The sequence below is a fragment of the Colobus angolensis genome, unplaced genomic scaffold (genome assembly GCF_000951035.1).
Source record: "Colobus angolensis palliatus isolate OR3802 unplaced genomic scaffold, Cang.pa_1.0 Scaffold33, whole genome shotgun sequence".
Classification (NCBI taxonomy): domain Eukaryota; kingdom Metazoa; phylum Chordata; class Mammalia; order Primates; family Cercopithecidae; genus Colobus; species Colobus angolensis.
Genome location: NW_012116599.1, coordinates 976,057 through 996,767, shown reverse-complemented (window position 1 = coordinate 996,767; position 20,711 = coordinate 976,057). Strand labels below are relative to the sequence as shown.

Sequence of the window (20,711 nt, the reverse complement as noted above, 5' to 3'; positions counted from 1 at the left end):
AAGTGTAATATAAGCAAAGGTCCTCAAAGACTTAATATAAAAAATGTAAAATATATCATTAATAACTTCATTAATTTTAAGTCTTTGTTAAATGGGAATATTTCAGATATATGGGATAAAATAAAATGTATTATTAAAGTTAATTTCTCCTAGTTATTTTTACTTTTTAAATATGGGTGCTAAAATGTTTAAGCTTATAAATGTGGCTTACATATATGTTACACATAATATTTTTACAGGCAACACTGTCCTAGATCATTAATTCCCCTTCCGAATCTCTCCTCTGATCAGTACTCCCATCTTAATCCACATAGACATTTACAACAGCTGTCATCCTCTGCAGAGCCTCCGTAGCTCATTCTTTCTGGATTGCCTTGCAATTTGCTTGTTTCGGCCATCATTGCATAAAGACTCTTAGAGGTTACGAAATTCAATTTTCCTATCAACATAGGAATTCCCTCGTACAACGCTGCTGATAGATGGTTAACCAGACTTGGGGGCCACTACTTGACAGAATAGCAGATACAGAAAACCTCAAATTCTAAGACAATTTTTCCTTATATTGATAAGAAATCTGCTGTTTCTATAAAGTTACCTGCTGGCTCGGTGTGGTGGCAAGTGCCTGTACTCTCAGCTACTCCGAAAACAAGAGGATCACTTGAGCCCAGGAGTTCAAGACCACCTTGGACAACAGAGTGAGACCTTGTCTCAAAAAACAAATACATAAACAATTTTTTTAAAAAAGCTACCTGCTGTTTTTAGTTCTGCCCTTGGAACAAAATCGAGTGAGGGTGCTCCTCTTCCGGATGACAACTCTCCCTTTATTGGGGGACTGCCTTCATGGTCTGCCAAGCTTTGCTTCTCTCTGTTAAACATTACCCACTCCCCTCAACAGTTTCTCATAAGACATGGCCTCGAGGCTCAACCTTTCTTGTGGCCCTCCCCTAGATTTTTGTCATTTGTCAATGTCCTGTAAAAATGTGGACTCTGGAAGTGGAGCCCCAGCAACAGTTGCAAAGCTGCCGTGGACCATCCCCTCTCTCCATCTGGACACTAGGGTTTGGTTTAGTGAACCTAATACTGCATTTGACTTATCATCTTCTCCATCCTGTTGTTGAAACACGTTGAGCTTTTCATCGGCTAAACTTAACAGATCTTTTCTCACATCAGCTGATACAAAGTCATAGCTTCTTTATCACGGACTTACGTAATTGACCTTCTAAAAATATAAACCCAGGACTTTATGTTTATCTTAGTAAAATTTCACTTTGGGGCTTTATTCTACTCTTCCAGTGCGTGAAGAGAATTTTAAGTCTGGTTCTTGCTCAGTGAATTAGCTATTCTTCTCAGTTGTGTACCAAAGATACGATAAACATGCTTTTGATGTCCTCTTAGTCACTGATAAGTGTGTTGTACTAGACAGAATCATCTTACCCATTAAGATATGAGAGATTTTGTCAACTGTCTTTCTAAAATCAAGATAGATGATGTTATCTGACCAAATTATTCCATCAGAAAATAATAGCAGTTAACAACTCTTTATTGGCCTACTATGTGGGCCAATTTTTTTTTTTTTTTTGTACCAAGGTACGAGTTGAATTTAGTGTAACAATTCTGATGCCCGGACAGGCGCCGTGGGTCACGCCTGTAATTCCAGCACTTTGGGAGGCCAAGGTGGGCAGATAACTTGAGGTCAGGAGTTGGAGACCAGCCTGACCAACATTGTAAAACCCCGTTTCCACTAAAAATACAAAAATTAGCCTGGCATGGTGGTGCCTGCTTGTAATCCCAGCTGCTCTAGAGGCTGAGGCAGGAGAATCACTTGAACCAGGGAGATGGAGGTTGCAGTGAGCTGAGATCATGCCACCACACTCCAGCCTGGGTGACAGTGTGAGACTCCATCTCAAAATTTAAAAAATACCAAACAATTCTTTTTTTTTTTTTTTTTTTTTTTGAGACAGGGTCTTGCACTGTCACCCAGGCTGGAGTGCAGTGGCGGCATCTCAGCTCACTGCAAGCTCCGCCTCCGGGGTTCACGCCATTCTCCGGCCTCAGCCTCCCGAGTAACTGGGACTACAGGTGCCCGCCACCTCGCCCGGCTAGTTTTTTGTATTTTTTAGTAGAGACGGGGTTTCACCATGTTAGCCAGGACGGTCTCGATTTCCTGACCTCGTGATCCGCCCGTCTCGGCCTCCCAAAGTGCTGGGATTACAGGGTTGAGCCACCGCACCCCACCAAACAATTCTTATGTCTCATAATTACCTTTTCCTTCTCTACATGCTGCCAAGCTAACTGTTTAATAATCTGTTAGGATTGTTAGGACGTTTTCCCAGAGATAATCATTAATCTTACCAGTTTGTACTGTCTATAACCCAGCCTTTTCACTCTTCACTTACCAAGATGCCATTTATCACTCGCCAGTTTTTTCATATCTCTTTCATTCTCAATGTGTTTTAAAGACTATCAACCATATCCACAATTGCACATGTGAGTTGCCTTATTTTCTTGAGAGGGAGTTGGATTGTACTCAAAGATTTATAATCATTTAAGATTTCTCTTTATTTTCTTTTTTTCCTTTCATCCTGGAGAAATTGTTTCTGCTTTAGTCAATACCATAGCCTGGCATCTGACACAGTACCCAATTATTGACTGCTTAAGTTTTCAATCTTTTTTCCTTCCTGTTTCTTTTCAGTTTGAAAGTCCATCTCTTCATCTCAGTGAAAAAGAAGAAAAATTAAGTTATATAGGTCTTCTGCCTTCTCTCATTTAATGTTAATATTAAAGCATCTTTCTCATCTTTCTAGCCATAATCAACAAATCTGTTCCTTCTTCATTTTCTGAAGACAAAAGGTAAATCCAGTTTTATATACATAATTTTCTTGGAGATGATGAAACTAGATTCAAGGAGGCCCTTTCGGTTTCTTACAGTGAGTTTACTAATATTAATAGATCATTTGGAGCCTTTGTATTTCCCTCTACTCCCCTCTACTCTGTATTTCCAACTGAAAAAAAATAAAAAGGTAGTCATATTAAATAAAAATTTTAGCAAATTGTTATCAGATTTGCTATAGAAACATCCCGTTAAACTTTCAATTTAGGATTGATGCCTTTTTTGTGGCTTCTGCAGAAGTATATACTATTTTGATATTAACACATTTTGTTAAATGGACTAATTATCATGGAAAACATTATTCATTTAACTATTTGCTCAGGGTTTGCACTGTTACCTATATTTCAAATACGTATATGCCACAGTAGTTGGCAATAACTGAGTGGTTAGAATGGTCGAGTGTCATACATTGAAATGTTTTCTATGGCACCACTACAGGGTCCCAGAGGAAAAGTCCTAAGTATGTGCTTTTGAAGAAGAGGATGATAAATTGTGACTACCTATGTTGCCATAAGGTAAGTGATTATATACAATTGGTTGACTCTTGAAAGGTACTGTAAGCTATGCGTTTAGTGTTCTGCATTTATAAATGTTACAACCACACTTAGATTGTATCTACTCATGTAATGAGAAGGCAAACTGTGAAAGAGCAATTTGACTAATTCAGTCAAAATTATCATATCAATCATGTGGATATTTCAGAGAAAAGTTTTAAGTGCCTGGATTATCAAAATAATTACTTCATTTATCCATTCCCTTTACTCGGTGCATATGAAGAGATAATCTGAGAGACTATACTTTTTCTTTTTAGAAAAAGATACTCATTTAATATTGGGAACTACCCAATATAATCTCTGAAAACCTTTCACAGTTTTGCATCTGGCTTCTTTTGATAAATATTATCTTCTCAGTTTTATAGCAGTTTTTCCAAAGCAAAGAGCATCCTTTTCCAAACTTATTTGTCAGTATAATACAAATTAAAAATTGAAGCATAATATTTTAAAATCTTTTCTCACAATATTTCAAAAACAGCCTTGAATTGAATTGGATCATACTGGCTTACTTAACTCAGTTAAAACATAAAAGAAACTAGATACTGATGGCAATTTTATTCATCTCTCAAATTTACAATAACCTTAAATTATTTTGCTTGATTTGTTTTTACACCAATCATTTAGTTTAATTTATCACTATACAAAATCTGAATAGGTTATCAAAGTACTGAAATATATAATTCTCTTAGAAAACATGTGATTCTGAGATTGTACTTCTTTTTCCACCCAATGAAGGATTTTGTTACAACCTGCAAGAGAATTTTCTTACCAAAAGATAGCAATGGGTTGACTAATTAAAAATGCATCCATCTGCTGGTTTGCTTATTGTCTTGCTATTTGAAACATGCAGATCTAAGTGGTTTGCTTTATTTATGAAGACCCTGTAGTTGTGAGAGCTATGGATCCACAGCTTGTATTCATAAACATAATAAAGGTTAACATTATAGTAAAAGTTAAATACACAGAGTAGTTTGTGTTTTTTAATAAATTTGAGTTTTCAGATAAGTAACTTTGGAAAACAGACCTTTTTATATAAAATATAAAATAGGATTCAGCTATTCTCCTTATAGAATTTTTACAGAAAATAAGGGATTTACATACAAAAACATCAAGTTGTATATGACCTGGTTCGATTTTTGCTTTCTTTATAAATAGTAGAAAGTTACCTTGAAGTGATTGAATATGAAACTTGATTCTTCCCCAAGGAAAATATGTGGAAATTGAAAGAGCTAAGATTATGTTATTTTATTAGAGTTGAAAGGGACCATCAAGATGATCTAGATTAGAACTTAAAGCTTAAAGAGATGCATCTACTTGTCCAACATCAAACAATACAGAATCTAGGGCTCTTGCCTTCTAATGTGATATTCCTTTCATTATTTAACATGTTTTTGTAGTACCTTGAGCTAACTTGTTTGATTTCCATGTTCTGCTTTGTTATATTTTAAGCATAATACACTTTCTGTTAATTAACATTGTATTGTCTTTGTTTGGAAGAGAGCAATTTTGACTGATGTCTGTATTTCAATGTAAATTTCAGATGTGAAAAGAATCTGTGGTTCATGCTGCTAGCCAGGCAAAGAGACAGCTTGCAGACATGTACACACATACACACATGCATTCTGCAACAAGTAAAATCTAACATAAAATATCTAAATATAAAAACTAATCTCTGCAAGAGACAGTGCATGGGAAGGAGATGATTCCCTGTGAACTAACAGTGCAGCCATCTCTGATAAGACTAATAACTATGTGGAGACAATGGAACCTTTTTACACTGTTGGTGGGAATATAAATTAGTATAGCCATTATAGAAAACCGTATGGAAGTTCCTCACAAACTACAATTAGAATTACCATGTTATCCAGAAATCCCACTTCTGGGTATTTATCCAAAAGGTTTGAACTCAGTATGTCTGCACTCCTGTCTTCATTGCAACATTATTCACAATACCCACGTTATAGAATCAACCTAAGTGTCCATCAACAGATGAATGGATAAAGAAAATGTGGCATCTATTCAGAATGAAATACTATTCAGCCCTTAAAAAGAAGAAAATTCTGTCATTTGCAAGCATGTGGATGGAATTGGAGAACATTACGCTAAGTGAAATAAGCCAGGCACAGAAAAACAAATACTGAATATTTTCACTTATATGTGGAATCTAAAACAATCAAACTCATAGAAGCAAAGAGTAGCAAGATGGTTACAGAGCCTGGGGTTGGGGAGAATAAGAAAATGTTGAGGCCAGGTGTGGTGGCTCATGCCTGTAATCCCAGCACTTTGGGAGGCCAAGGCAAGTGGATCACTTGAGGCCAGGAGATTGAGACCAGCCTGGCCAACATGGTGAAACCCCATCTCTCCTAAAAATACAAAAATTAGCCCGGTGTGGTACTGTGTGCCTGGGATCCCAGCTACTCGGGAGGTTGAGGCAGGGGAATTGCTTGAACCTGGGAGCCAGTTGTTGCAGCGAGCCAAGGTCATGCCACTGCACTCCAGCCTGGGCAACAGAGCAAGACTCTGTGTCAAAAAAAAAAAAAAAAAAGAAAAGAAAATATTTGACAAAGTATACAAAATCTCAGTTAGACAGGAGTAATAAGTGATTTTTTTTAATTGATTGCATAGCTTGGTTAATATAATTAATAATCATGTATTGTACATTTCAAAATTATGACAAGAGTAAATTTCAAATGTTTTCATCCCAAAAAATGATAAGTATTTGAGGTGATAGATATGTTAATTAACTTAATTATTCCACATTGTATTCATAAGTCATAACATCACTTTGTATCCCATAAATATATACAATTATGAATTGTCAATTTATAATAAAAGAACAAAGGAAAAGAACTAACGACAAATGGAAACAGTACTCTTCAGTAGAAAAGTACTTGTGAGACTCTTTTAAAAATCTTTCAATTATATTAAATAATAAAAATGTATGCTTCAATTTTTTTAATGATTTACTGAAATTACCTGTAATTTCACCCATTGAACCACAAATTAAGGTGCAAAAATATTAACAGCAAACAATTATTTTGTGTCAAGCACTCTGTTTACGACTTTATATATAGAGTGTCTCAGTTCTTATAACAATCCTGAGTTAGTCACTATTGTTAGTCCCATTTTACAGATGAAGAAACTGAAGCTCTCACGTAAACATACATTTCCCTCCTGGAACATAATAAAGGTTAAGAGAATTACTGTGTGTGAGATGAGAAGCAGAGAACGTGAGAGCTGAGATGAACTGAATTCAAATAGTCAATGAGGGTCTTCCAAATGACTCCCTCCTCTATTTTGTCCTTAAAGCGCTGAAGTAAAATGTGTCTCCATAAAGTTACAAATGACATGTCATGGGCAATCAAAGCTACTATCAAATGATCAAAACCGCCAACATTACATTTGTATGTCAGTCTTCTATGCCATCTCCAAGAAGAACTCAATTTTTAGGTAATGCTTAATTCTGACAACATTTTTTGAGGTCAGCCAATTCTAAATTATCTTTGACTCCTGGAAAAAGTGAGAACAAAGGTAAAAACGGAAAAAAGCGCTAGTTTCTCTAAACCTCATTTTAACTATCAATTGGCTATTCAAAACCATCAAACTTTTAAGCACAGTTGCTAACAATCAGCTAAGCTATTCGTGTTTGTTTGGGGATTTATGCCTTTCCTCTCTTTGTCGTGGGCAAATAACCAGCTAGAAGAAGCAGAAAATGTCTGCAGCTTTGGAAAACAGTCCTCAAGCTCCTGAAATCCAGAGCTGACTTCAGCGACAAAAGGAAATGTAACGCGATATTCTGTTTACAGAAGTGGGCACATTTGTCCAATATGATATAACACAAATCCATTCATTTTCATGTGGCAGCAAGCAAGTAACTTCATGAAAATTTAAATTTGTTTCTTCAATGGCTATAATGAATGGGCTCCCATAAAGAAAGGCTATGCAAATTCTATGTGAGCACAGAAAAAAACTAAACCTCCCAAAGTTTTGGGAAATTTTTCACCATCAGCTACTTAAATTTTATTTCATGGATTAGTTACAGCCTAATCATTTATGAAAATATATGTAGCGAAATATCCCTCTATACTGTATACATTCCAAAACTTATCTTTATGGTTATTATTTCCCAAATGAAATACACTGAACACATATGGAAAAAATATATGTATTCTACAGTAAAGAAAGAATTAAAGAGAAATGTAATAATATGGATTTAAAAGGAAAAATCAATAACTTATCTTGAGGCTTAAAGAGGCAATTTTACACAGGTGCTGACTTATAAGAAGTCTATTTTTTCTTTAATAACCAACATCCTTCCCCCTCCTTTATATAAATTGCTTTTATTCTGAGTTACAAGCTAAGAAGTATTACTTAGCAGGCATATTCTTTGGAAATAATGAACCTCTGTGGCTTACAGAGTATTTCTGGGTTTGTGTGAGTTTGTGCCCGTGTGTGCACATGTGTGATATTTGTACAGATAATCTCCGGGTACACTTTGTATTGAAATACACCAAACCAACCCAAATTGAATTCTAAAGACCAATATTATTCTTGGCATTATCTTACTAAAGAAGACAACTTACTAAAAGCCTACATCTATCCATAGCCAAGTATAATTTATTGGGAGTTTCCAGAGCTTTAAAATACTAATTCCAAATATTATTTCATTTATTCTCAACAATTTCATCATTTTGAAAATTAACCGTCAAAAAAATTGAACTGTAAATGATACTAGATTTAAATTATGCCTGTGTTTTATCAGAATACAAATAGCAAAACATATTACAGAATTATAAATAGGTGAATTATCTTTGAAGAAGAATCTATGTAAACTGAGAATAATCAATAATATGGCTTTAATTTTAAACGTTAAAAGCTTTACTATCTTTGCAACACTTCAGTCGTGTGTGTGTATGTGTGTGTGTGTGTGCGCGCACACATAATTTCCCAGTCTTCTTGCCTTCTTTGCACTTCATAGACTTTTTCTATTTTTATACTACGTATTAAAAAGAAGCACTGTTTTTAGAGATTAACTATGTTCAGGAAAAAAAAAATCACAAAATTATTTTCTTGGTAATTATTAGCTTTACGCTTAACAAGTTTAAGGCATTGATGATTCAAACATTTGCCAAACATTCCCCATGGATTTGCCAAGCATCTGTGTTAACATCCCAAATAAGCTCCAGGGTTATAAAGTTATTTGCTCAGGTTTATTGGTTATATTCTTGCCCCCGAATAACTACTGCTGCTTGCCTTTTGCCTTGCTAGATGAGAAACTCAATTGTTGCAAGAGATAGACGACAAAACAGACAATTTATATAGGTAGAGAAACCATAATATTCAAATTTATATCATTCACAGTTTTTACTTTCATACCTTCTTACCTCCAATAAAAGAAACATAGAAATAGAAACACAAGAAAAGTCAAACTTGAATATGGCTAATGTAAAAAGTTCATTTTAGTATATTATTATCTTATAACATATTAAATATTTTAGGTGATATGTGCCTTAATTGAGACAGAAGCAAATATATTTTGTTTCTAGTGACAAAGTGAAAATAATCTCTTCTTTTTATTTTTTAAAGAATATCAGGTTGCTGGTGGTTTTAGTGAAAACTTGGAACATTTTGTATAAAGATCCTGTAACTTTAGCTGATCAGGAATATGAAGTCAAATTTTAAGAGGCTCTATAATCAGAATGCAGATGGCACCAACTAAAAGCAAAGTAATTAAAATAAGGCCTATGTCTCAATTCAGGCTCTTTTTCTAGAGATCAAAACCTAATTTGTATTGATGACCTATCTGACTTTTCAGGAAGTAATGTACTGTTACAAATAAAAAGGTCTTAAAAGTGTGGCTTCGTATTATAAGATGCAACCTCCCTCCAATATTAAGACATTACATTATACAGGGCGAAATCTGTGCAAAGTAATAAGCAGACATTCCTCCTGCTTCTCTCCAATTAGCAAAAACAAATGTTCCCGAGTAATTTTAGGAAGAGATGTTAGTACTTACAGGTCAGCTAAGAGTCAGTCAGTCCAAGAAAGGGAAAGCTAGACACATCTGATCACTCACATTAGGAGAGAAACTAGGGCTATTCTCGGGCTCCAACCCCTGTTAAAGTACAGCAAGGATGCCTTGTTCTTTGCCTCAACAAGTCTTGGAATGTTTGACTTCCAGGATGATTTTACATTACATTGGTGCTAGGCTGCAGATGTGGGGGTTTGGTATATGTGTTTGCATTTTTGTGTGTGTTTGAGAAAGCAGTTTCTGAAGGAGCTATGCACCAAAACCCTCCCACTAATAGTCTCCCACCCCCAGCTTTTGAAGAATCCCTTGTGTTTCTGCCACCCTTCCCTTTTTCCATCTAAATGTGGTGCTGGGCCTCAGGAGGTCTTGACACACAAAGATTCTATCCAAGGCTATCACTTGACTGACAGCAAAAAGGTTGCAGGAAAATGGACAGTGGTGTGTAGGTGGACATGGAAAAAGTAAAGAACTGAGCAGATTAAGTCAAAATACAGCAAGAGGAAGGTTCTCTTAGAGCTAACCCACAGTGATTGTTAACCACGTGAAGTACTGAGGTTTAAAGCCAGCTAATCTTATTCTTAATCTAAGTCAGATTTTTAAAACAAGTTCCCTATTTTATAAGTAGATGGCTATCTATAACACATACACATACTGTAAAGTGCCAAAAGAAGTGTATTGCTAAAGAAAGCTAGAGGTGGGAAGACCCAAAGCACCCTGAAAATCCTCACTACTTTTGCAATTCGTTGTGATTTCTACCTGTGCAATGATTTCTGCATTGCAAATTTAGTTCACTCATTATGTTAACCAGGGTAACCTGTAAATAATATGGACACAACTAGGCATTTATCAGAGTATTTTAAATTGCAACAATGTGAATGAAAACTATACAAGTTTCAGATGAGAACATAATGAGATACAGAGGAAATGGGGCCAGCTTTCCTGAGTTGCAGCAAACTGACCATTTAATAGAACAGACTTGATTAATTTCCTGCCAATGTTCAATTACCTCTGATAGGTGTCTAATGTAATATAAATAGGCAGGTTGAAGTTGCAGCCATGGGACCTTACTCTTAATGTATGTTGGAATCGCTCTCATAATCACCTGTGTATGTTTTGGTTCCAATTTATTTTAAATCAGAGGTGCAGGAGAGAAAGGTGATAGAGACATAAAGGGTGGTTCTATACATATTAATCCTGAGTGTCAAAGAGAAGCATTAAATTTCAGGAGATAAATCCTGTAATATTTATAATGTACAAATATGTTATATTGCAGAAAAATTTATACTGAACTGGGACAACATAATCTCCAATTCAGCCAGAGATGGCTAAGGGTGTTCTTTCTTAAAAAACTACTTTAAAGCTGGGCACGGTGGCTCATGCCTGTAATCCCAGCACCTTGGTAGGCTGAGGTGGGCAGATCACCTGAGGTCAGGAGTTCGGGACCAGCCTGGCCAACATGGTGAAACTCTGTCTACTAAAAATACAAAAATTATCTGAGTGTGTTGGCAGGTGCCTGTAATCCCAGCTCCTTGGGAGGCTGAGGCAGGATAGTCTCTTGAACCTGGGAGGCGGAGGTTGCGGTGAGCTGAGATTGCACCATTGCACTCTAGCCTGGGGAACAAGAGCGAGACTTTGTCTCAAAAAAACAAAAAAACAAAAAAAACTACTTTTATATAGAGCCACAGATTTAAATAATCAATGGTGTGGAAATATCATCCTCTATATTTTAATACGTTATTTTTAACTCCTTCTGCAAAAGAAAAACCTGGGGTGCATATACGTATGGAGTTGAATAGGAAGAAAAGCAAATGGTTGAATGGAGATATTTTAATGTCAGTTTGAATCAAATGATCCATTACTAACTGAATTTCTTTTTACCTTCTTACTTCAAATAACACATTGTTTGTCTGAATTAAGCCCATTTATTTGTGCAGACATAGTCAAGGTCGAAGAGAAAGTGATTCCACATATCACTTTACATTGTAAACTTGTGTGACACATCTTTGTAGACTCCTGAGTTAACACGTATTTTAGATAAATTCTTCATTGTTTTTAAATGTAGTATGTCCAGAAAGTCCCCCCAAAATGTCAGTTTTAACCAAACCATATTTATAAATGTCACTTTGGTATTTCTGTATTTTGAGAGTTTATGTTCAACTGATTTTAATAAGGTTTCACTAATTTTCAGTGGAGCCAAGTACTATAAAATTTAGGGAAAAAAAGCCTATACTATGTGGAGTTTTGACTGAGTTCCCTCTTTAGTCCATTTGAATAAATGGTCAGAAGGCATAATCTTTAGCAGGGAAAAGGCTACTCTTAGTTACTAACTGGTATAAATGGTTAGATTAGAGAAATAAGATATAAATTTGATTTCAAAAGTAATATTTTCTTTATAAGTGCACTTATTGCATTATCTAAGCAAGCATTTAAAGGATTTGTACTATACATAAAGAAATGCATTAGCTGTCATTTTAGATATCCTTAGAATACTCAGAGATCTTTGAAATTACAAAATATATGTTTGGAACATAAGTGCTTTGTAAATGATTTAGATTATGATGGGGGAAGGAAAAGTTAGGTTTCCAAACTTACATTGTCATTATGTAACAAATCATAAATTATGTTCATAGTCATATTATTTTCTTTCTGACAACATTGTATTGTAATTACACATCGTTTGTCAGAACACTATTGCAATACCTCTATAAATTGGTGCTCTGATTGGACAATTATTTCTCTCTTAAGAGTGGCTAAAATGGCTGGTGCCTCATGTCTATAATCCCAACACTTTGAGAAGTCGAGGCAGGAGGATTGCTTGGGACCAGAAGTTGAAGAGTAGCCTGGGCAACACAGTAAGACCCCCCATCTTTACAAAAAAATATTAAAAATGAGCTGGGCATGGTGGCATGTGCTTGTGGTCCCAATTACTCAGGAGCCTGAGATGGGAGGATCACTTGAGCCCTGGAGGTAGAGGTTGCAGTGAGCCAAGATTGCACCACTGCAATCCGGTCAGCCTGGGTGACACAGTGAGATTCTGTCTAAAAAATAAAAGTGGCTAAAACAATTGTGTCAGTTTTATTTTATTCACACATATATCACACATATGCCACATATATTATTTGTTTTTCATCATAAGACAGCTATAATTCCAAAGCTCTTTTGATAACCGCAACGTAACATGGCTATTAAATATTAAAGTGATTAATAGCTAAAATATTTAATAGCTGGGGCTTGCAGTTTTATGTTGGCATTTTGAATTAGAATGAGTGAACCTCAGTTCAGAGGTGTTATACTGAAAGATTTCAAGTAAAAAGCATTTTACATTTATTTTGGGGAATGGCTTTCATGCCTAAAACATTAAATTGTTCTGATGTTTAACTCATTTTCTCAATGTAGCCAAAAAGAGACTCAAATTATCTCCTCTAATTTCTCCTCCAGAAGGACACATTGTCTCTGCAAAATGTTCCTGAGAGGGATCTAGAGTTATTACAGAACTGAACTGAGCATCTTGGCACACGCCTTCTCTGTCTCTCCTCCTCCATCTTGGGCCCCAGGAGGTGGATAGGTCCCTGATGGTTTCTGGCCCCCACAACCCTATGTGGTGGATATCACATATGGTCATGACTAGAAAGAAATCTTGTTGTTGTTGTTGTTGTTTTTGAGACAGAGTCTCACTCTGTCATCAGGTTGGAGTGTAGTGGCACAATCTCGGCTCACTGCAATCTCCGCCTCCCGGGTTCAAGTGAATCTCCTGCCTCGGCCTCCTGAGTAGCTGGGATTACAGGCGCCCATCACCATACCCTGCTAATTTTTGTATTTTTAGTAGAGACAGGGTCTCGCCATGTTGGCCAGGATGGTCTCGACCTTCTGACCTCTTCCTTATATGGGATTTGGTACATAGCAGACATTAAAGAAATGTTTGTTAGAATGGAATAAAATTCAAGGACGGCATCAAATGAAGCTTTAGAAAAGTCTTGCTGCCTTGAGAACTGCAACCTTCTTGTCTGCCCCTCCTCACCTCAGTGATGCAAGAGACGCTACTATTCTAAGTGAAGTAACTCAGGAAGGGAACACCAAACATCGTGTAAGTTCTCACTGATATGTGGGAACTAAGCTATGAGGATGCAAAGGTATAAGAATAATACAATGGTCTTTGGGGACTTGGGGGGAAGATGGGAGGGGGCAGGGATAAAAGACAACAAATATGGTGCCACGTATATTGCGCTGGTGATGGGTGCACCATGGTCTCACAAATCTCCACTGAAGAACTTACTCATGTAGTCAAATATCACCTTTACCCCAACAACTTATAAAAAATTTAAAACAAACACACAAAAAAGGCCTCTTGCTTTGACTTGCTCTCTCATCCTCTTGATCCATGAAGACCTGAGCTCTGCAGCCATTTTTTTTCCCACTCAGGTGTAAAGGGCTCAGAAGTGTCCTGCTTCTTATTTGCATAAGAAATAGCATCAAAGCCTTGACATCAAAGGATGAACTCTCCAATTGGGTTTCCTGGGGGCTTCCGGAAGCCCACCAATTGTTGTGTCAAATTAGTATATTTAAGATGCAGTAGCTTGTGGTAGAAGCGTTTTCTAACAACGGTGGGAAGGTGGGAATTTCATTAGGTGGAGCTTTGGTTATTCATTATCACTGGTTGTGGGACTTTGGATTCCTCACACCTTCTTTCACTCATTTTTTACACCATTCTATTTGAAGACAAGTATAGCCTCTAGGTCCCAATCCAGTGGAATTACCTAGGAATATAAGAGTTGGATGTCAGCTGTCATAAATCAATCATAAAAGAAGAGAAGAATTTAGAGTTTATTTCTCTTCCCTACTCAGGAGTTGATAAAATAAGGCATCTTTTTCTCATGGAGCACAAAAGGTAAATCACAGTGCTTGGTTTCCTTGTGGAAGGAACAAGTCAAGCCGAACAAATGATTTCCCATTTCAAAATGTGAATGCTTATTAATTAAATATTATTTTAGGGAAATAATAGCCAGGCATGGGGGCTCATGATTATAATCCCAGCACTTTAGGAGGATGAGGCAGGAGGATTGCTTGAGCCCAGGATTCTGAGACTAGCCTGGGCGACATGGTGAAACCCCATCTCTACTAAAAATACAAAAAATTAGCCGGGTGTTGTGGCACACATCTGTAGTTCTAGGTATCCAGGAGGCTGAGGTGAGAGTATCACCTGAGCCTGGAGAGGGTGAGGCTGTGGTGAGCCATGATCACACCACTGCAATCCAGCCTGGGTGACCTGAGTGAGACTCTGTCTCATAAAAATAAAAAATAAAAATAAAAATGAGTAATAACAGCTGGCTACCACACACCAGGTACTATACCAGAAGCTCTGTAACATTCATTCAGTATTTAGAAGGATCATATAATGTTAATTATCTATGATTTGTAGATGAGAAAAGCATATCTCAGAGAGGTCAAGTAACTGAAAGACACACAGCTAGAAAAAGCCCTGCTAAAGTATCAAATCGGGGTTGTCTGAATTGAAAGTTCTGGTTCTCTAAAGATAACTCAGGGAGTCATTGGAGCGTTATGGGCAGGTTCCATTTTATTCACAAAAGGTCCACCAGGATGCCTAGAAAAAGCAGAGTGGATTCATCTTATTCTCTCTATCTCTCCAGTCATTCACAAACCATCCTTATCACTGCCTATTTGTCTACAGGTCAAAGGCTCCTTTCTCTTTACTTTGGTGAAATTGACCCTCCACGTAGAGGTGGAAACCTAGGATGCTTGGTGCTATTTACAAATGTGTTTTACAGATTAAAAACACCTCTGGAATTCAATCTTACTTCAATTCAGCATTTACAAGGTACTTTGTAGCTCAAATGTTTGTGGTAGGCACTGTGCAAAAAAAAGTATATCATTGTTCTTGGATTATTCAATTACTACTTTTATTAAGTGTGTAAGCAGATATGTTTTGACGTATTTCTTAGTGGATTCAAAATAACCCCCAAATTTTACAGTAGTAAGAGACTTGTTTTACTCAAGAGTAAAGCAATTTTATTTTCAAATTAGATGATTTGAGGTACTTTTTAAAGGTGTGATATTCCGTTGTATCCTTATGACTCCGTTGATGTGTTGTAAACAGTGTCCAACATGTGAAAACTCCAGGATGTTTTCCTATAATGTGGGAGGTTTTCTGCATTGATGATAGACAAAGGCCACCATCATTTTTAAAATTGTGCCTTACTCTTCAAGGAATGATATCTGCTAGGTTAGAACACCTTTTCTCTAGGTAGTCACAATGGACAGAGGAATTTGCAGCAGCTCATTTCTGATCTGCAGCCCAGAAATGATTTAAAGAGGAAGTTATAGTTCAGTTTTTCCAAGTAAGCATTTCCTGCTTCTTGGTTCTCCTGATTATCGGGCTGCTTTGGGGCCTGAACTAAAACATAGGAAGTAAAAAGGGGAAGTCAATGAATGTACTCTAGCAAATGATGCCTTGCTTTAAGGCAGCTGTGTCTGGAAAGACTTTGTTTAATATTCAATGTGTATATCCTGGGGAAAAAAATGGTACATGTTTTAGAAATTTTACTGTTTATAACAATGCAGGCAGTCAGTTTCCCATTTCAACCACAGATACATGCAACACTCAAGCTCCTGCAGAGAGGCAACCAGCATCTATTGTTTAAAAAGGTTTCAAAAAGAATTCAGATTGCTCTTTTCTCTTTTGAATCTGTGTGCCAAATGATAGGGACCAATATTCGTCTTCTTTTTCTGTAAAACTCAGAAAGACATGAAAGAACCTAGGAATGCATTTCTTAAAGGGATTTAGTGCAATTGTTTTAAATAATTTATGCACGCACACACACATACATATATCCCCCGAGTACAATTTTTTTTTTTGCCTTTTTACTTGTGTGCAATCAGTAACTACAATAACTGAAATCCACTTCTTTAGACTGTGACATTTAAGCAAATCTTGTATCTAGAAACCGAAATGCCCAGAGTCTCGCACAAGCTGTTCCTCTGGGCCACCAACTCACACAGCCGCCGCCCAACGCCTCAGCACGCGCGCTCATCTTATGTAAAAGTAAAAGTTGCTCAAGTCATTAGCTCGGCTCTGAGTTTGCATGAGAAACCAGCGCAGCTCTCGAGCCAAGGGGGAAAATGCGATCTGCTGCGGAGCCCAATGACCTGAAACCGTAGCAGTGACTCGAGACCTGTCCTCTCCTCCACTACACCCCTCCCGCCTTATTTAGGATCCGCTTTTCCGAGAGCAGCCACTCAAGCAGCCCCCGGAAGGTTTGTTAGGAGTTTCTCCTTGAAACGCTTTCCGATTCCATCTTTTGAAATCCAGCAGGTGAGAGTCACGACAGACTCTGGGACCTCTTGAGCGCTGCCCGCAGCCCCACGGTAGGAGTAGTGCAGGAGACTTGGCGGTGGCTGGAAAGCTCGCCCAACCGCACGTACCACCTCTCTGCGGGGTTGAGGGTTGCGGGTTGCGGTTGAGGTCTTTGTCCGCTCGCCCTTCCTCCGGGGCCGCACACTCCCGCATCTGGCCGGCAGGTGGCGCGGTTGGCTCACGATGAGCTGCGGCCCGGGTTGGCGAGGGGCCTCCACCTCCCCGTGGCCGCCCGGCCGCCGGGAGCCAGGCTTCCCGGGAAAACCTGGCTCTGCTCCGGAGGGAGTCAGAGGAGGGGCAGCCTGGGAAGAGGAAGGGAGGCCTCATCGCTAGGAATCAGTGCTCCTGCCAACGCCTGAGGAAATGCACCGAGTGGCGTTGGGGACTGGTCCCTGGGACACCGGCTGCGCTGCCGTCGCCGGATCGCTCTTAGGTGGCTGAGTCCACGGCTCGGGCATCGGGGGACAGACCACAGCCCGATGGTGCCAGTGCCCCCGGGCCGGAGCAGCCGGGAAGTACTCTGCGGGTCCTCCTGCTCGCCGTCGTCTCCCGGGGCAGGGAGGGCTGTCCCGGCTAGGTCGGAGCGGAGAGTCGCAGCAGCCGCCCCGGGCAGCTTCCCAGTCCCTGTCTGCCTTGTCTGTGCAGCTGCAGGTCCCCGCACCCACACTTAAGCCTTTCGCTTCTATCCCCACTGCTCCCGGACAGCCCAGGCCCGGTTCCAGGGACTCCCCCCGACGCTGCCCCCGGGAAATCCACAACTGGTTCCTGCAGCCCAAGGCCCTGTCGGGGCGTCCTGGGCCCTGGGCGAAGTCCACGGCGTGTGCACAGGGGACGGGGCCAGCGGGGACTTCCTTACTGCTAGAAAGTCATTCGTTCAGTCTCTGGAGACAGTGACAGAGCCCTGCTGTGGGCTGGAAGTTGGGGACCGAGTAGGTTCCCGCTCTCCAGGCATCTGGGGAGCCAGGGAAGAAGCAAGTCGTGGAGCCACAAAACTCCCCCCAAAGAGCATTTCAGAGGGGGAAGCGCCATAAAGACAAAACAGGGCAAGGCGGCAGAGGGTGGCGGTGGCAGGCGCGCGTGTGCAGCTCAGCCCGGGCGCGCTGGACGCAGACAAGTCGACCCTCCTAAAGAAGCAACCGCAGAGGGACAGGTCAAGTTAGACTTCTTTTATTTTAATAAAAGAGCGTTTTCCTCCATTTCAAACCGCCCGTGGTGGGAGAAAAGGTTGCCAACCTCTTCTCTGGCTCCCCTCGGTCAATTCCAAGCTTTTCGAAGCTCCCCTCCGCCGTCCAGGGGCTCGACCTTCGAGGTGACGTGGGGGATCCCGCTGGCTCCCTCCGGCAGGAGGGGGCGGGGACCCGGCCGTGCTCGCCCCCTCGAGCCCCGGGAGACCTCGCGCCCCGCGGAGCCCGGAGGGGGCGGAACCCTGGGGCGGGCCCTACGCGGTGAAGGCGGGGCCTCGGCTGTCCCGTATGCGCCGCCATTGGCCGCGGGCCCGGGACTGGCGGGCTCACGTCACCGGCCGGCCCCGCCCCCTTGGCAATGTCTTCAGCCCGCTGCTCTCCTAACTTAAGCATTTATTCCACTGGGATAGAAGCGGCAGGAGCAGCGTTGGCACCGGCGAACCATGGCTGGGATTTTCTATTTCGCCCTCTTTTCGTGTCTCTTCGGGATTTGCGACGCTGTCACCGGTTCCAGGGTGTACCCCGCGAATGAAGGTAAGAGCGGGACGGCCTTTCTGTGGTCGGGGACAGCGAGGGGCCATCGCGGGTGAGGGGTCCTCAGGAGCGTAGGGCCAGGTGATGCGGGGGTAGCCCGGCGTGAGCAGTGCGTCCCGATTCGGAAGAAGAGGGCCGGGGCGAGGGGATCGGCGAAGGGGCAGTGGGGAATTGCGGGGCAGCTTGCCCCGAGGCCGTGACCCGTGCACGCGGCGGGTCTGTCCAAGTTTGTAACCAAAGGCCAAAGTTTATCAGCATCCGCTGGCGAGGCCCGCTCGAGGCGCCCCGAGGGGATGCACGGGAGACAACGCTAGGATTTGAAAAAAAAAAAAAAATTACAAGAACCACGTCCTCTCCGGAGCCAGCCCGGGGCGAGGGGAAAACGCAGCCTGGGGCACAGTGAAGGCTTGGTGCTCCTGGGTTCTAGCGAAAGCCTTTCGAGCTCTGCTTTCTGCAAAGTTTCCCGAGCCCTGCGCTTCTCGGGACCGGGCTGCGGGGCCTGCTCCGCAGCGCAGCGGTCGTGGCGCCGCTCGCCAGGCGCCAGTGACCTGGTTTCTAGCACCCGGAGTCAGACACCTTTCTCCTCACCAAGGCCAGCGACCCGAGGGTGCCATTGCGGGCCTGAGGGGCCCGAGCTCTTCACCCCGCAGACTTGGGGAACCCGCCGGCAAGTTGAACGCAGTCGAATTTTAGCTTTTCGCCCCAGAATTGCACACTGTTTAGAGCTAACGTGCGGGATCGACGGGACCCGTCTGGGTTGCTCAGTTTTCTGTGCATCCGTTCGGACGTGCTGGGAGGATTGTATGTGCCTGTGTGTCTGCTGTGTGTCTGTGTCGGGAGATGGGGCGGCGGGGGGGCGGGGGCGGTGATCATTTAGTTACTGAGAAACCCAGGGAGAGGCGAACGGTGTGTGTGTGTGTGTGTGCGCGCGCGCGCATTCATGTATGTGTGTGTGCATGTCTGCGTGTGTGTGCCTGTGTGTGTGTGCCCGCGCGTGCAACTGCGTGTATGTAGGTGCGCTAATGCCTGCGTGGAAGCGGACGCGGAGGATTGTATGTCTGTTCGCAAATGTCCTGAGTGTGTGCACGTGTGTTCGAGTGTATGCTCGTGCTGTGTTCCAGAGTATGCTCGTACATCGGCCTGCGTGCATCTAGTCTTACATCTGTCTCTCATTCTTCTCCTTTCCGGCATCCATCTATCCATCAGTCCGTCCATCCGTCTATCCATCCATCTCTGCATCCATCCATCTCTCCGTGCATCCATCCGTCCGTCTGTCCATGCATCCATCCATAATACATCCAGCCATGTATCTGTCCGTCCGTCCGTCCATCCGTCCCTCCATCCCATCCATCCAGCCATCCACCTATTCATCCATCCATCCATCCACCCATCCATCCATCATTCATCCATTCATCTTACCATCTCTCCAGACATCCGTCCGTCCATCCCTGTGCAATCTGTCGTTTTCTCTGTTCCGAAGGAGGGAGCCAAAAACCAACTTAGCTCAGCCGGTACCCGGAGCTCTCCAGAAGGAGGCTCTGAGAGATTTATACACCTGCCCACAGACGTCGCTTGGGAGGAAAGGGGCGCTCTCTCACCCTCTGGGTCTCCCCTATCCTTCCGACGTGGCTTCTGGTGGTTCTGGTGCCATCTCGGCCGCGGCCGCCCCTCGGTCCCTAGGCTTATTCATTCCCCTGAGCGGAATCGTTGATCCCGCGTTCTCCTGGCCACTTCACACACTTGTTAGGACGTCCCCTGAGACCTCTCTCGCCCCAGATGTAGAGACTGCTTTCTTTCTTTCTTTTTTTTTACCCCCCCCCCTGCTTTTTTTTTCTTTTAGGAGAAAAACTTGGGAGCCCAAGACAAAAAGGCGCTGAGAGCCCTAGGCTCCTGTTGAAGGGGAGGGAGGGATGTCTGTTCCCCTCCCCCATCTCCCCCATCTCCCCCTTAAAAATTAATTCACTTTGTTGCTTTCTATTCCCATCACGTTTCCTTTTCTCCCCTTTACCCTCCCTTTCTACTCCCTCCCTTTTTTTGTAAATTGGGTCTTATTGTTTCCTTTGTGTCCCTAATCCACCTTACATAAATCCAAATGGATGTAGCGGGTCTTTCTCTAGGGACAGAGAGGAGAGAATGGTTGCGGTGGGGG

At 41.4% G+C, this 20,711-nt stretch overlaps 2 protein-coding genes across 2 annotated transcripts in view; one reads left to right on the top strand and one right to left on the bottom strand.

The window, feature by feature from the left end:
* Positions 1-16,258: 16,258 nt before the first annotated feature.
* On the bottom strand, positions 16,259-18,207 carry LOC105518775. The gene has a single exon (XM_011951896.1). It carries the CDS (start codon positions 17,169-17,171, stop codon positions 16,698-16,700), a length of 474 nt encoding a protein of 157 aa, XP_011807286.1. The 5' UTR covers positions 17,172-18,207; the 3' UTR covers positions 16,259-16,697.
* The window catches only part of EPHA4 (EPH receptor A4), a 155,581-nt gene continuing 151,379 nt past the window's right edge, over positions 16,510-20,711 (top strand). The window contains exons 1-2 of the mRNA XM_011951897.1: positions 16,510-16,744; positions 18,439-18,562. Coding sequence (XP_011807287.1) covers positions 18,472-18,562 — 91 coding nt within the window. The 5' untranslated portion in view covers positions 16,510-16,744; positions 18,439-18,471. The remainder of the gene's footprint in view (positions 16,745-18,438; positions 18,563-20,711) is intronic.